The 16,608-nt window shown below is 32.6% G+C and overlaps 3 protein-coding genes across 4 annotated transcripts; 1 reads left to right on the top strand and 2 right to left on the bottom strand.

Moving 5' to 3' along the window:
- Nucleotides 1-2,007: 2,007 nt before the first annotated feature.
- LOC114192161 (glutamyl-tRNA(Gln) amidotransferase subunit C, chloroplastic/mitochondrial) lies at nt 2,008-3,880 on the bottom strand. The gene is made up of 5 exons (XM_028081785.1): nt 3,605-3,880; nt 3,471-3,511; nt 3,111-3,166; nt 2,450-2,498; nt 2,008-2,363 (listed from the first exon to the last, which is right to left on the bottom strand). Exons 1-5 carry the CDS (start codon nt 3,815-3,817, stop codon nt 2,288-2,290), a joined length of 435 nt encoding a protein of 144 aa, XP_027937586.1. The 5' UTR covers nt 3,818-3,880; the 3' UTR covers nt 2,008-2,287.
- On the top strand, nt 3,849-13,047 carry LOC114192160 (Golgi to ER traffic protein 4 homolog). Its single transcript, XM_028081784.1, has 13 exons — nt 3,849-3,867; nt 3,978-4,063; nt 4,342-4,421; nt 6,803-6,881; nt 7,449-7,530; nt 7,729-7,879; nt 8,636-8,726; nt 10,375-10,458; nt 10,710-10,756; nt 11,729-11,857; nt 12,279-12,363; nt 12,562-12,639; nt 12,736-13,047. Exons 2-13 carry the CDS (start codon nt 4,016-4,018, stop codon nt 12,751-12,753), a joined length of 972 nt encoding a protein of 323 aa, XP_027937585.1. The 5' UTR covers nt 3,849-3,867; nt 3,978-4,015; the 3' UTR covers nt 12,754-13,047.
- A 1,239-nt stretch (nt 13,048-14,286) lies between these two features.
- Nucleotides 14,287-16,217, bottom strand: LOC114190294. 2 transcript variants are annotated; one of them, XM_028079124.1, is made up of 3 exons: nt 15,926-16,217; nt 14,582-14,940; nt 14,287-14,456 (listed from the first exon to the last, which is right to left on the bottom strand). In XM_028079124.1, the coding sequence occupies exons 1-3, from the start codon at nt 15,975-15,977 to the stop codon at nt 14,394-14,396; spliced, it is 474 nt and encodes a 157-aa protein (XP_027934925.1). In that variant the 5' UTR covers nt 15,978-16,217; the 3' UTR covers nt 14,287-14,393. The 2 variants fall into 2 exon arrangements, with proteins under 2 accessions (XP_027934925.1, XP_027934924.1); XM_028079123.1 differs by having other exon boundaries at nt 14,582-14,924; nt 15,926-16,213.
- Between the last annotated feature and the right edge of the window lie 391 nt (nt 16,218-16,608).

Raw genomic sequence — 16,608 nt, 5'->3', positions numbered from 1 at the left:
TGTTGTCCCTTTCGTTCATGGTATAGTGCTTTATAGAAAGCACACGATGTCATAGGTTTAGGTTTGGCGTTTTTTCTGTAACATAAAAAGACAGAAGCATCATTGTTTCTCCTTCATCTTAGCGATCATGGCAATCACTTTCAGCATATATAACTAAGTCAAGGAACTCCAACTTTTAAATCTTAAATGGCCATGCCATGAATCATTTTTAGCCATATATCTTTCCACTAACTCCCCACTAACTTATTGCCAAACAAATCTATGTTCTCACCTCCATTTTATCATTACCAACATACACCTAATTTTCCGTTAAAGCCATTAATATAATAATACACATAATCTATTTGTTTCAAAATATTCTAAAGATAAAAAAAAAAAAACTTTAGAGATGTAAATGTTCATTAAGATATCTTTGTTTGAAAGATGATGCATTATGGATGATTGTGTCTTAGTCAGAAAAATGAGTCTCCTTGTTGATGTTAAAAGTATAAATGATGGTTAAAAATTGTTTATTTCTACATCATTTTATTTGGGCAACAAATGATATTTGTGATCGTGAAAAAAGTTTTTTTTTTTTTAGATTAAAATTTTATCTCTCACTCATGTGATCTTTTATGAGAAGCAACTTTAAGTTGTTTCTAAAGAAAACACAAAACTCTGTTTTTTTTAATAAGTTTAAGTGATAATAAATACTTATTTTATTAAAAATACTTTTTTTTTTTGTATAAAAAACAAAACTTTAGCTAATAGATGCAAAAGTCTTCTTATCAGCATCCATTAAAAGATAAGATTAAGATAGAATGAGATTTCTTGGATTTTTTTAAAATTATACTTACACCTTTTTTCATCATTACAGTTGCAGATAAGTCTCTAATAGAAATTGACACTATCATCAATTGGCGCTGACATTAACATCATTTCTTACTCGAAAAAACATTTTATAGACAGATAAATACAAATACTGTTGATTTAGTTGTTATTAAGTTGAAGACACAATTTTAGTTTCATTGATAATCACAGAATAAGAGTTCAATAGGTCATAAACAAAGCTTGAGCCATCATGTCACTAATAAGTAAAAATTGCTAAAAAAAAATGCAGTAAGTAAAATTAAAAAAGAATTATGAAATAAACTTTAATGGAATATTAACTCTGGTTGAGTGAAAGGCATCATTGTGATTGAAGAAGACGGTTCAATAGCACTATAGTAAGTGATGATCGAAAACTTTGTCACACAGAAATGCACTACAAATATCTGCAATCACTAGAGTCCTTCTCAAGCATGAAGATTATATTGGAGCAGCCATTTATGTTTCTTTGAAGCTAATGCTTGCAAATAGCAGTACGAAAGGTACTTTCTCTTCCAAAGAGATTATCACAAAATATTGTATGGGAAAAAAAGAAAGAAAAATTTATATTTTCAAACTTACAGAGCCAATGAAGATCAGTAAAGAATATGCTTTAGGGACAACTTTTTTTCTTTCAAACATATTCAAATTAATTATTTCTTTCTTTCTTTCAAATGTTTCATAAACATCCTATATATGAATAACATATCTTTTCGTCCCAAACACTTTTCATTTGATATACTACTTTATTTTGTATTTATCATTGAAATTCATTAAAAACCATCATTTGTGTTTTACATTTTCTTGATCCTAAATGTATTCAAAAATCTTACTCTAGAGGCTAAATTTAGTCAATACATTAAGTAATAATTAAATAAACAAGTCTTTAGTTCGATGATAGTGGTTTTGATTTCTTTAACTAAAGTATTATGTTTGAGTTTTGTAAACAAAAAAACCTAATTCGAAAGAAAAATTAAAAGTGATTAGTTATGTTTGAGTCATTGTTTGAATTATAATAATGATAATATTTTTGACACAACAAGCAATGATAATACATATGTTGGATAGACAGAGTGCTAGACTTAGAGATGTATTTTCTTGGAGATGTTTATCAAATGCTGTATCTCCAGCTATTTACTGGTATAAACATGTTATACATTGTTTTGTTTTGAAAACCTACATGTATAAGGAATTATATTTGTACATGAATGTAAATGTATATTAGTATACATGTAGGTATGGGATAAGTATATTTATTCTAGTCACATGACTATAACTTTAACTCAGTGCAGGTGCAGAGTTCACAGGCCGAACTAAATTCTCTCGAAAAATCCAAAAGAAAAGTTGGGTCAAATAAGAAACCAAGAGATTCAAAGTACAGAAAAAGCAATTTTAATGTGTTTTTCCTTATACCAAATAACTCAAGTAAGCAATTTTAACTTTAGTCCATGCTTAAGACCCTCGGAACTTTGATATAAGGCTCTTCATAGCTCGGGACAGAAGCGATCATGGCGTCCCTGTCAAGCACACACCATGCTAGAACCGTTAGTTTTCCAGTTATGTCCAATTGGCATATACTGAACAAGAACAACAACCCACTCACCTATGGTCAAATGTTTCAGGAGCATTATCACGCAAATTGTTTTCAGTTTCTACACAGATAACACAAAAATAATTAGCAAATAAAAAATGCGAAGTCAAACCAATGAGCAAACGATGCTTTCTGCGAGTCATGTAAAAGAACCAATGAACATAACAAGTTGTAGAAAACACATTAACTGAAAATCACTTTAACATGTCAATTGATATAGCGTTTTCCTCCTGGTTGTTCATGAAAAGTTATAGACAAAAGACAACCACCCCAGGCAATTAGCACAATTATTTGAAGAGACTAGCATGACCAAGTTGAAGTATAAGACATCAATGACTAGAAAGTGGATAATACCGTTCATTTGCCAAGGTATTGATTAGCTTTAGTACAAGGTAGCAATATCATTGTCACATTCATTCTGGTCTCATACTTTATCAAACTAAAACACTCTAACAATGCAATGCATTTTCTACTGAAAGAATGTAATGCAATCACAATTAACAACCCTCCCAAATCCACAACAAAAAAGGAAGATGAAAGAACTTGCCTTATGCATTTCGAAACATTTTTTTGGCATCCAGATATGGTGCAATCAAACAGTACCGAAAATCCAATGTAAGGATATGAAATCATGGATAGATGATGAAAGCAATGATAAGTATTCACAAAGAACCTGCTCTGATGGAGGGTTCAACGTTTTCAAGATCAACACCCTGTAGTTGTCCAAACCTGCCACACAATACAAGTCAATCCAAATTCAAAAGTTTTGTTCACTGCAAGCATAATCTCCACAAATACAACAAAATATGCAGTTAGAAACAAACAGCTAGTCCTCAAAAACCAACTAAAAAGCCTCCAGAATCCAAATTTCCGGTTCGCAACACACTCTCTATCACATTCTTTTTAACTATCAGTGTTATTCTATATTATCAATCAAAATTTACTAAATGCCATAAAATTACTAATGAATCTCCTTAATATGAAGTGAAATATACAATTAAATATTGTTACAAAATAGAGGGTTTCGACTTACCAGTCTACAACTTGTTGAATTTTGGGGGCAATTTCTTCAACCTGCAATAACATATTTTTTTAACGTTTGAAATTCAGATGAAAAGTATATTTACAGTTAGAAAGGAAATGAAATAACAGAAAACAAAGCAAAACCTCGTTTGGGGTAAGTGAAATTTGAGCAGTTTTTGCCAAACGAGGCAAATCCGGAGGCGGAAGAGAGGAACAAGTGGTGGTTGAAGAGAAGCTCTGAAACTTTAACAACTTCCGGTGGTGGACGCTAACCGTTACCGTTGGGAAGAAACTTCTTCGATGCCACACTGCATTTGCAGTTAACGAAGCTCCTCTCACAAACCCTCTGCAACTCATCTTCCTCACACCGCAATTTTCCTATTATTCCTTATCCCTTAACCACCAAGGTTGTTTAACAAAACTTTCTATTTTCACTTTAGTCCCTAGAGAAACTCAAAATTCTCCTAATAGTCCTTTTATAAATACTCATTTTTTTTTTCCTTTTTCCCAATTTTAGTTTTTCATTGGCAAAAGCACGAAGAGTGCGTCGTCGTCATGTCGCGACAGAGATCCAGAAGAGTCGAACTACCTCCCGCTCAAGAGGTAAGCAAAATCTGCGATTCTTCGATTTTTTGCTTCTGCCTTTTCAAGATTCCTCTTAACGAAATCTTTTTTATTTTTCATTTTTCATAATAAATAAACTGTATGTTTTTTTTTCCTGGACGATGAACGGTTGCATTGTCTGAAAATTAACGGTTATACTCTCTATTCCTTTTGATTTGTTTTTTATTTTTGAGGTTTCTTTCTGAAATTTTTTCTTTCTATGCTTCATTACATTTTTTTTTGTATCATATCAAGTTTCTTGCGTTTGCAACGTGCAGAATATTGAAAAATTGGAGAAGGTTGTGAACGAGGGAAATTATTATGGTGCTCAGCAAATGTACAAATCCATTAGTGCCAGGTTCGTACAGTGTCTTCTTGTTACTTATTCTTCAAGAGAAATGTACACCGTCTACCTTATATTCTTTATGCGATCTTCAACGTGAACTGCTACTTTAAAGCGCAAGTAATTAATTTTTGCATAGCTATTTCTTTCGTCTACTAGTGCATTTTTTACGAAACTAGTTTATGTAGTAGAAGTTACAAGCTAGGGATAACAGAGTACTAAAATAGCGAGGCATCATTCATCATTTGGGGCTGTTGAAAAGGAATTTTTATCATTGATGAAGAGGATAGCAATACCATAAATTTTCATAACATACTTATTTTTTGGGGTTGCTGGATAGTGTAATCTAAAGCAATGTTTTGTTTTGGTGAATTCCAAGTTTGTATAGATTTAAGGTCTGTTTAATTTGCTAAAATGTAAGGGATAATACAACATACATACTAATCCTAAGTCTCCAGGTGAAGCTTTAACTCACCCAGAGTGGCGACAAACAATGGTCAATGAGATGTGTCTTTCAAAGTAGTGGTACTGGGACTTGGTTCCTCTTCTAGTTGGCCAATCAATTGTTGGGTATCGGTGGTTGTATACTCTTAAAACGATACCTAATGATAAAATGTGAGCACTATAAAGCTAGCTTGGTTGCCTAAGGATACACAAATCTATGGCCAAGGTTAATGGCACTGTATCTCCTGTTGCCAAAATTACGTCTATTTGACTTCTCTTTTCCATTGTAGCCATTCATCATTTGACTCTATTTCAGCTTGACATAAAAAATGCATTTCTACATGATGATCTAGATGAGGAAGTTTAAATGGAGCATCCTCTTGAATTTGTTTCATAGGGAGAGTCATTTTGATATGATATGTCATCTACATAGGTTTCCATATGGTCTCAAGCAATCACTCCATGCATGGTTTGGATGTTTTCGAATGGTCATCTATCAATTTAGAATGATACAAATTATGTTACTTATTGTTTGTCGTAGTATCATTCTCTCCAAATATTTATCTATCACATTACATACGTGGATGACATTGTTATCATATGTATGGTAAGGACGGTATTATCCCGCAAAAATAAATATTTTATTCAAAAGTGCTATGTCTCTAATGTTGTCTTAGACGGTAGGATCAAACATATTGAGATAGATTGTTGTTTCATATGAGAAAAAAATGGAGTTTGGAGAAACCACCGCTAGTGAAGAGTTGACTGACATATTCAATAAGTCTCTAAGCTGACTAAAGATCGACCATATTTTGAAGCAAACTAGGCACATAAGACTTTTATGCTCCAGTTTGAGGGGGGAGTATTATAATTATAGAAATCCTATATATTGAAGAATATCTAGATTATACACGTATTATTAGGAATATTTTTATTTATTTTCGTATCATATCTTTATTCTTAGAGGATATCAAATTCCTCAATTTATTATATTGATTTTGTTTTCTCAATGTAATGAAACATTCATGCTGCCATAGAAACACATGGTTTTAGTTTAATGTGTGTCTTAAATATAGTTTAACAAAAAGGAATCCACTCCCTTTGGCATGTAACTTTCTCACTGTCTCTCCCCGCATATCCTTATCCCATCTGTTCACTCCTACTCACCTTTTTAACAAAGTTGAATTCAAGGGTTAGAGTGCCAAGATGAAGTTGTCAAGAGGCACAATCTTCAACATAAGAAACTAAGAAAGGGGAGTAGTGAATATTCTACTAAAATACCAATTAGAAAAACTTAGTTGTTGAGCATAATTCAATTAAAAACAAAAAGAAATATAAAGGAAATGTAACAGATTGAAGAAAAAGAGGTGGTTAAGGATATTCAAAAGAGAACATTGTGTGAGGTTGCTAAAGGAGTTCTTGGGAGGGCATAGTTGTCATGGTCAATGAGATTTCACCGGAAGATGAAAACCCAAACCAAAATCACATTGGAAGGACTAAGTCCTCTGTGTTATTAAATTTGTTTTATTCATTGTTCATCAAACAACGTACAGGATAGAAAGTTGTGCTCTGAATTAATTGGTTGTCCTGAGTTGTTCTTGCTGTTCTATCTAACACACCCTTGAGTTTTATGAGCAAAGAAGGCAAGGTTATATTTTCTAGTGTAGAACATATGGGATTCTTTTTTAAATGCTATTTCATTTTAGTTTGTATTTTCTGGTTTCTTTTATGGTGCATCTTACCCTCTGCTCTTGAAATTGGAACATCTTTTTTGGTTCTCTATTCAAATTAATTTATCTGTAAATATGCTTTCCCTTTTTTTGGTCAATCTTGTTATGAACCTTGGTTTTCTTTTGTTCAAGCTTTACTATTTTGGTCTACAACTCCATTTGCTAATCCATACTAATCAGATAAGGTGTAGTCATTAATGTAGCATACATGCTTTGCTGCAGATATGTATCTGCTCAGAGGTACTCCGAAGCATTAGATATCCTACATTCAGGAACGTGCATTCAATTGTCAAATGGGCAGGTTCTACATTTTCTATTTCAATGTCTTTAAAGATACGCATTTATCAGTTTTATAATTTTTATAGTGTTATATTATTGTAATTTATATTGTTCATTTCTACTGTTCTACTATCAGCCTTTTTTCTGTGGGTGGGTGGGGGGCTGGAGGAGCTGTGATGGCTTCAAAGACCATGTCTCTGCCTCATTTTTCCTTTGTCTGCTGTTATGTGAGCTGGGCTTTGAATTATATAACATGATTGGCTACTTTTCCTATCTAGATCATGTATTTTTGCCTATCTGAGACATCTGAAATGCTGTTAGATACTTTTTTGTATATGGGCTTAGGCCCATCCCTATGTTTGTATGTATATATGTTCGTATCTGTATTAATTGATATGAGAGGATTGCATCTCATAAATGTATACCATTTCTCTCTTCACATGCATTTAAAAAGATTAAAAAATTCATTTAGAGTGTTAGTAGTGAATATCTAACAGAAAAAAAAGAGAGGATCCTTTCCATTATATTTAAAACATTCAGTAGACCTGTCAAACAGAAAAGTTTAACAGTTATTTCCTATTCATCGAAGGTAACCTGTGGAGCAGAATTAGCTTTATCGTTTGTGGAGATATTAGGAAAAGGGAAAGTTCCATATGATGAGGAGATTCTTGGTTCGTTCTTTATCCTTTCTTATGTAGTTTTATTTTTGGGTCATTATTTCTTTTGTGGGTTTATTTGTGATGCGATGTAAATTGTTCTTAATTATTACTTAATCATGGACTTGCATATAAGCATTCATTCTATTCATATATTATTTAACCATGAAACAGTGGTTCTTATTACTAACTATTTTTAAATGTTAATGGTAGAACGTCTCAAGAAAATCTATAAGTCATTTCCACGGGTTCCATTGCCACAACACCTGTGGGATGTTGATGACATGCAGCAGCTTTCTGAAAGCATTGGAAGTGCAAAGACACGTGTTGAGGGCTGTTCCTCATTCTTAAAAGCTGCTATCAGGTGAGACTCAACACATTAAAATTCTCTAGATTATATTTAACATTTAACACTCTCCTGTCTCTTTTCTTTGCGAATTAAGGTCAAATACTGTTGTGTTTATCTTAAAAGATGTAGTTTAATTCATTGTTCAGTTTACAGAAAGATATTAATGCATTTAGATATCTTATTAATATTTTTAACTGAGAATCTATTTTATCATAAGTCGAGGTGACTTTTATCTGTTTCAATTTACAAGCTATATTAGAGAAAAGTTTGCAATATCCTATATGAGGAAAGTGTTTTGACTTGTTCTGCCTGCACATGCATTTATGTTTTTTTTTTTGTTTGTTTGTTGAATTAACTGATCAGTACTAAGAATTTCTAATGTTAATTGAGGGCGTAAGATGTGAAAGGATTTATGATTGATCCTCTCATCTATGTTTCTGACTTGATTGATCCTCATCATATCTCAAATCCAGGTGCTGACTTCAAAATTATTTAGCTTGTTGATTTAGTTCCCAATATTTTAGCAGAAATATCAGTTGTGATTAAAAGGGAAAACATATCTCAGTAATGGAAACGAAGTGTGTATTATTTCTGAAATGGAAATATTACAGAAGAAAAAGCATTCGTATTTCCCAAATCTATTGTTAATAAGACTTTTGTGCTCATAATTATAATGAGTGTGCAGAAATTTAAATTACTTGTTGGGAAAAATTCTAGATTATGATAATTTGTTTGTTTGATATCTTCTCTCTTTGCTGCTATTCTACTCAGGTGGTCTGCCGAAAATGGAGCAGGTATTAATGGATCTCCAGAGCTGCACATCATGCTAGCTGAATACATATTTTCTGAAAGTCCGGAGGTGGTAAGTTTCACACTCTTTTTTCTTGAATCTTATCTTTGATTTTTATGTGGAAGAAAAACACGAGTGTAGATATGTAAAAGCTTTTCTGGATCAACGTTTAACAAATTAACATAAACATTGATTAGTTGGCTAAATTTAGGTATTTTTGGGTGCATTGTGTCTATTAGGATACAGAGAATTCGGAAGCCATGTCATGAATGTTTGGAAAATTAAATTGTTAGTTATTGAGGTGGAATATAAATTAGGTAGCTGTTAAAATTATAGAAAATTGGCTGAGATGAGAAGAAATTGCCAACGTTCTCTGGGTTTAGAATTGGATAAATTGCAAATTGTAGCAGGTCCTCTCATTTCTCTGAAAACGTTTGATTTATTTTCAAATTGGTTTTGAAAAAGCTTGAGTTAGCTATGGCTTCTAGACCAGTGTTATTGTTAGAAAGGGTTAGGCACTAGATAGAGATGATGAAATTATCGGATGTCTCTCAGCTACTACTTTTTCAGTGATTTTAGTCGCAAATGTTTGTTTTAAAGATATGCTGGAGGTCAGGCTTGGAGACTCCTTATTTCTCTTGTTTGCTCTAGTGGTAGCTGTTTTAAGCTGATACTTTTAAGGGCTGGGTAAAGGGACCTCCTTTTTTAATCTTATATGTACCCTTAATTTCCTTGAATTTATCTCAGTTTACATGAGACTAGGCAATGCTGATATAAAATTTGGTTCTTCTTTGTTTAAATCTATTTATAATATATCTGATTTTAAGGTGTTAAAATTTTTTGATATTCCGACTTGGTCTTTATACCCCTTCTCCTTTAATCTCAGTGATTTGGGAATTCCCAAAAGTACATTTGATCAAAGTAAATATTGATGGCTGCTTGTGGTGGTATTTTTAGAGGTAGTAAAGGGGAATATGTTAGTAGTTTTTCTGATTTTTTGGGCCTGCAAAATTGTCTTCATGCGGAACTTATGGGAGTTATCTATGCTATAGAGTGTGCTCAGAAGGAGAAGTTCCCACATCTTTGGTTGGAACGTGACTCAGTTTGGTGTGTAAAACTTTTGATAATTAAAATATAGTTCCTTGGATTCTTAGAGGAAGATGGAGGAAATGTCTAACTCTTTGTAGAGATACATAGTTTAAAGTTTTACGTATTTTTAGGGAAAAAGATCATTATATTAATAAGTTGGCTAATATGGATTTGGTAAATAGAGAAATTTAAATGGTATTCTGTTTTACATTCTAGTATTAGTTTGAATTTTTTCATAACAGATATAAACTTCCAATGTATAGGGGAGCTTAGTTTTGGTTTAAAGTGTGCCATGTATTCTTTGATCATGGGTTTGGTTTGGCCCCATGATTGTTTATTTTTTAATAATATTTTTCATGTGATGATGACCATCATAGATGTGTTTGGGATGTCAATATAACTGAGATGTCAAAGAATATAGTGATGCCTAACATGAACTTTTGATAAAAAAAAGAAAAAAAACTTAAGTTAGAGTACATTGTTGCATAGATTGTTTGGATCAAGTGATATATCTGAATTTTGGGGCTGCTATGGAAATAGCTTTATGCTTTGAAGCTTTGCTTGACTTTAAAAGATTTAAATTTTATGATTTTTATGTAGCGAGTGAATTCCATTTGCATTTTACATGCAGGATATGGCTAAAGTTACATATCATTACGTGAAAGGAAATAATCCAAAGAAGTTTGCTACTACTCTCGTCAGTTTTTTGGGCAAGGTCAGCCTCCTAAGGTTTTTATTCCTTGTTATTTGGCTCAGCTTTCCAATATTGTGTGGGAGGCATACCGACGATTTTGATCTACTTTTCTGCTAAAGCTTTGATCGACTTTTCTGATGTTTATTTATGCTTATGACTGTTATATTATTTTTATTCTCAAACTTAAATGGAGGAGATAGCTGATGAATTTACTTTTTTCTTATGGTATAGTTTTGGGAAGGATAAACTGATTGTTTTTTCAAATGTTGTAGTGTTACCCTGGTGAAGACGATTTGGCCATTGCTCGGGCAGTTTTAAGGTAAAAGCATTTTAGTATGTAATTCTCTCTAGTTATGTTTCTGACTACTGAATACATGCATTTATACCATGATGAAATTTATGTTTTTCTTATTTCATTACAACTGTAGTGCATAGATATTTCTCTTGTATCTGGCAGTATGTATTATCGCTAAGTTTTCATCTACTTTATTGTCAAAAAAACCACTTCCTATTCAGATCACAGAATGTAAGATTAGGATATTGTTTCTTGCTAATAAAAACAAACTTAAAAGAAACCGATAATAGAATCAGTTTAAAGCTATCCTCCACTCCATGTTTTGGTATCTCTAGTTTAAGCGATAATGAAGCAAATTTTCACTTCAGTTTTACTAATCATCATTGATGTATGCATAGTTACTTAACCCCATGACCTCTCTACCAATGCCCTTTCGGTGGGCATCCTATGTGACAATTGAAGTGTAAAGACGTGAATCCACTGTTTTCGATGATGTTAACATGCTTATTAAATTTAAGGTTTAATTAGTCGGATAGTACTCACTCTTCTTCGGATGTGTCAGTTTGGTATCTGCTTTTAAAAAGGTGTCAATTGAGTCCCAACTTTTGAAAAGATGTTTCAATTAGGTCCCTCTCAGAAAAAAAAAAAATATTACCACTGTTAACGATATTGATATTTAAAATGACTTACAAAATTAAGTATTGATATTTATATTAATATTTAGTGGTAAAAGTCATGAATAAAATTAACGGCATTAATAATTTTTTTCTGAAAGAGACCTAATTTTGAGACATTTTTTCAAAAGTTGGGACTCGATTGATATCTTTTTAAAAATAGGTACCAAACTGACATATCTGAACAAAAGTTGGTACCATCCGACTAATTAAGCCTAAATTTAAAGTCCATGTTTTGTTTGGTTAGTGTCTTTCAGCTGTAATTCCCTGCTTATTTAAACAATGTTTCAAACTGATGAATTGCTCATTTCTTGCACTATAGGTATTTATCTGTAGGCAATTTGAGAGACGCGAGCATACTAATGGAAGAGATAAAGACGCAAGTCGAATCAGCTGAGGCTACGTTTCCTAAGTCAGAGTTGATGCAATTCATTAATTATCTTCTGCGAACGTAAGTTTTTTATGTTGTTCAACTTAAACAAAAAAATTGATCAATTTCTGTTCTAAATGCTGACACACAAAAGGGGCATTTTGCATTACTTTAATTTTAAGGGTTTTAAGGGGACCGGAAGCGATTCAGTTCCAAGATTATTTAGTATTTTATTTGTTTCTAAATTTCATCTATGACAGGATTTGAAAACTTCACTTTGTTATGGACAATGGATAGGAACAAAAGAAATCAAACTAAAATTACCTTATTGTGCTGTAAGGACAGGAACAGAGACATAATTAATTGGTTACCACTTAATAGGAATCATATTTAGGGAGACTACTTGATTATGTTTTTAATGGATTCTATTATTGTAGTTTCAAATATCTAGAGCTCCATTTTTGTTGCAAACCAATAATGCCTTTTTTTTCTGTTATGCCAGGTTGGAGAGAGATGCTCTACCACTTTTTAATATGCTAAGAGTAAATTTTAGGCCAAGCATTGAAAGGGAACCTGCGTTCAATGAGGTCAGATAACTTACCAGACCAAGTCATGATCTGTTTTCCTCTCTGTTGTTGGTAGCAAATGAATATATGGGCGTATCCGTATTGTCCAATGAAAATTCTAACTACTGTTCTGTGATTATATTGAGGTTATTTTTGTTTTTGCACGAAACTGTAATTTCAAGCCATGTGCTGCATTTGATGTGACAAACTGTGATTCAGATGCTAGATGATACTGCGGAGAGGTTCTTTGGAGTACAGCGAAAGAACCCCATGGGGATGTTTGGAGATATATTCAAGGTGACTACTCATGCTTTTCTGCAGTTCAAATATTAACCAACCACCTGTTTTATAAGAATCTCAATGAATTAAGTTCTGTGCTAATTCCTCATGCAGTTGATGGGAGCTGAGTAATGATAATCAATACGGAGATACATCAACCACTCCGACAGAACAGTCAAATACTTCTGAATTTATTTTTTCACCTCATCGATCAAAGTCTGTGTTATCTCATGATTTGTAAATTGCTTTTAACAAAATTTTGTTAAGTAGTACCCTTTTCAAGAAAAAAATTATGTAAAATTACTGTTATTAGCTTTTCGTTTTCTGGCAAAATCGAGGTTGGAATGACTTGCAGAGAACCAAAACTTTTCCTGTTGAATTTTTCATTTGATCAATACTATAAATGGACGCCGCATCCGAAGTTCTTTTTAAAACCCATAAAATCAATGAATTTATTCATCTTCTGTATGTTTGAACAAAATATATCTAATGGCTTATTAGTAGAGTAAAAGGGGAACCACTAAGGTCCTCTTCCACATTTGACTTTTTATTCTACCCAACCGTCAAATTTTCCTTTGCGCAAAAGTTTTATGAACTGAATCAATTACGCTATCCAAATTTGTTCGAAACTATCAATTGAAACATTAAAATTTTCATTGAAACTAACCTCAAGTCATAAAATCTTTTAAATTTATTCAGCACATTTGTATTTTAAGCTTCCAAAATTACTGCATGCCATACATTCATCATTTTTTTTTATCAGCACCATACATTCATCATAATTTTGTTTATTAAACATTCACATAGAATAAAATGAATGTTTAAAATAAAATAAATAAAAAAACTGAATTCATTTTATTTACTTAATTTAAAACATAACTCTCAATTAACTTTTAGATCATATAGCTCTTAAAAGTTACAGGCAACTTCCATTCTGCACCTCCACAATTTCTTTCCAGACCTTCATACATTTAAAAATTTTAATTTTACTTTCTTTTCATTTTTAATTTTGGAATGTATAATTTAAAATACAAAAATCTATATTTTATACATTTTAAATATAATCTAAAATGTATAAAAACTATATTTTAAGTATATTTTAAAATGTACAATCTGAAATTTAAATGTTATATTCCAATTACATATTCTGAAATACAAAATTAAATATATATTTCAGCTTATACATTTCAAAACACAATTATTTTTTATTTTGCATTTGATGTTGCACAATCTGAAATGTCTTTCTGAGGAAGGTGATGGGTGGAGCCGGCTGGTAAAGGTGGAGGAAGAAGATATGGGTGCCGGTGGAGGTGGAGGTGGAGGTGAAGGAAGAAGAAGGGATGCTAGTGAATATATGAAGATGGAGGAAGATAAGGGCAAAAATGTCTTTTCACTTAACCTGTGGAGTTGCAAGGAGAAATGTATGGGGTTGCAAGGAGAAATGTATGGGGTTGCAAGGAGAAATGTACGGAGGTGCAAGAAGAAGTTGCCAAAGTTACAGTTTAGGACTTTGTGTAAACTAACTAAACCCCACCACCATTAGGTCCGAAATTAGTGGTTCCCCTTTTACTCTACTAATAAGCCATTAGATATATTTTGTTCAAACATGCAGAAGATGAATGTTGTATTTTTTGTTCAAACTGCATGAAATTTTTACACATGATGCAGAACGCTGAACTTCCCAGAAATTATATACAAATGACATTTGTCATTTATTGACCAACAATATACAGAAATAGTTGAAATGCTGGAAACTAGATAAAATTCTGAAGTTACTCCTCAACTAAAAAGACCACTCCATTGTCCTTAAAGTTGTGTTGGGTATGATCAATCACCTGTTCGTAGAATAAAAGGCCATGTGAGCCAGAGCAACATCCACTAAAACATAAAATCTTACAAATGAACTAGGATGCATACAGCTGCCAAATTATCCTGGAAAAAAGATAGGAGAAGAACTCACGTTTGTATTGCTCAACTCTAGATTGTAGAAGTCCATTGCATCTGCCTTAAATAGAGGGCCAGCATGCCACGTTCCTCGGTTAAGCTTAAGAAATTTGGAACCTGAAACCTTGAAAACTTGGACACCATCAATGTCAGGAGGCACGTATGAATGACCGCAACGGGACTGCACAATCTTCTTGCCCGTGTCATCCTTTGTTTCATTTGAATCAACAATGGATGACTTTGCCACTCCAAGATACCAGGCATGCCCACCAACAGATCCGAGGCACTGAGTCACGCTTGCATGATGTGTAATACTAGAAAACTTGAGCGGGCGATTCTCAAGATGCATAATGTAGAACCTATCAAATACATAAGCTTTATACCAATCCAAATAAGAGAGTTGAGTAATTATACAAGCTTAATAAAGCTGACAAAATATGCACAGAAAATCATATTTGACGCTGTTTTTGCAAAGATTCCACAATGAATTCCATGGTTTCTATGCCAATGAATTTTGATTTATAGGTTTACAGGGGTAACCAGATTATGTTGGCTAGTTAGAGCACAAGATACCTCAAATTTATCTACGAATACAAAAAGAAAGAAGAAAAAGGAAATATAATCCTAACAGCAGAGATGATACTGCAACACTAAATAAAACAATCAACTAATCTCTACAAAACTATATATGGCAAAAGCATAGACTAATCAATAAAATATTAAATGTAACCCAACAAACCAATTATAAGTCCTAGTGATACTGGCATTAATGACCAGACTGCGGCTTTTACACTTCAGAAAAGACCAAAATAGCAATTTACTCCCCAAAATATCCCGCACTTGAAAAGTGGTCCCTGAATTTACCAGACGGTTTGCTTTCACCCCTATTGCACTGAGTATTATAACCCGGGAGAGCACGTAACTCTCACTTTTTTTCCTCTGAAACAAACCCTTTTGCATGTTTGGAGGAAAAAGTATTGAGAAACCAAGGTTATTTTGGCATTCAAGGTTGCTTTTATTACTCTATACATGTGAAGCATTGATTTTAACGGTGGCATAACTAGTTCAACTCTACCGTTTATAAGGAAAGTACCTCATCTGAATTCGAGTTACTAACTACTTCATGATTGTTTGGAGTTACGCAGATACTGATAACAGTTGGTAAGAAAAATTTCAATGTCCATGTATGTTTTTTTTTTTTTTTTTTCAACTTAAGACATTCAATTTACCTGTAAGTTGCACCTATTGGATGGCATTAAAATTCAATTCTATAATAATACGAGTGGAATTAACAAGAGGCAAAAAACAGAGGGAGGGTGAGAAAAGCCCTAAAAATTGAAGGTTGAATGAAAGATGAAACCTGGGAGTTCCATGGGTAAGGTCGAGTTGAGCGTCGTGTGGACCAAATTCATCGCCGTCCGGCGAAGCCTCGACGACCTGGCCGTAGTCTTTGAAAGTTAACGGAGTTGCTTCCATTGCTTTCACTGTTACTACCTTCGTCGCTTCCATTCCAGATTATGTCTGCGTACTCACCACCGCCTCACACGCAACAATTGGGGATGAGTAAGAATCGCTGCTATCTCTTTTCTATTCTCTATTTTTGCCAGAATTTTAAAATTTGTATTATTTGTTCGGTTCAAATTTTTTTGGAATGATCTTTGTTTAAATAGAAATACCATGAATTGTGCTGACTGCTAAACTTATTATAAACTTATATATTTTAAAGTATTCTTTTTTAAAAAAATTAATATTTAAAATTTTAACATTTTGTAATATTATTTAACTTTTTTTATTAATTAAGTGATGCAATTATTATTTTTTCAAGATAATGAATTTATGGTTTAGTTTAGAGTCTTTCTTTATCAACATCTCCCTAATCAAAGACAATCTCAGTTAGTAAACAAAGTATAATTAAATTTTAAGTGTTTTCTATTAAATTTTTTACTATTAGTGCTATATTCTTTAATTGTTCTTCATATTACCATTTACTACACGAGAATGCTTTATTATTTAAAAAATAAAATAATAAAAATCAATAATAAA

The sequence above is a fragment of the Vigna unguiculata genome, chromosome 7 (assembly GCF_004118075.2).
Source record: "Vigna unguiculata cultivar IT97K-499-35 chromosome 7, ASM411807v1, whole genome shotgun sequence".
Lineage (NCBI taxonomy): Eukaryota > Viridiplantae > Streptophyta > Magnoliopsida > Fabales > Fabaceae > Vigna > Vigna unguiculata.
This window is presented reverse-complemented; position numbering and strand designations above follow the sequence as displayed.

Excerpts from the sequence above, each read along its gene's own strand:
- LOC114192161 (XM_028081785.1), bottom strand. The coding sequence starts at position 3,817 with ATGAGTTGCAGAGGGTTTGTGAGAGGAGCTTCGTTAACTGCAAATGCA. Across the intron at positions 3,512-3,604 it reads TTTCACTTACCCCAAACGAG|GTTGAAGAAATTGCCCCCAA; the intron begins GTTTTGCTTTGT and ends ATGTTATTGCAG. Across the intron at positions 2,364-2,449 it reads CCTGAAACATTTGACCATAG|GGACGCCATGATCGCTTCTG; the intron begins GTGAGTGGGTTG and ends TGTGCTTGACAG.
- LOC114192160 (XM_028081784.1), top strand. The coding sequence starts at position 4,016 with ATGTCGCGACAGAGATCCAGAAGAGTCGAACTACCTCCCGCTCAAGAG. Across the intron at positions 4,064-4,341 it reads AACTACCTCCCGCTCAAGAG|AATATTGAAAAATTGGAGAA; the intron begins GTAAGCAAAATC and ends TGCAACGTGCAG. Across the intron at positions 6,882-7,448 it reads TTCAATTGTCAAATGGGCAG|GTAACCTGTGGAGCAGAATT; the intron begins GTTCTACATTTT and ends TATTCATCGAAG.
- LOC114190294 (XM_028079123.1), bottom strand. The coding sequence starts at position 16,074 with ATGGAAGCGACGAAGGTAGTAACAGTGAAAGCAATGGAAGCAACTCCG. Across the intron at positions 14,925-15,925 it reads CTTACCCATGGAACTCCCAG|GTTCTACATTATGCATCTTG; the intron begins GTTTCATCTTTC and ends TGTATTTGATAG. Across the intron at positions 14,457-14,581 it reads TAGAGTTGAGCAATACAAAC|GTGATTGATCATACCCAACA; the intron begins GTGAGTTCTTCT and ends TTCTACGAACAG.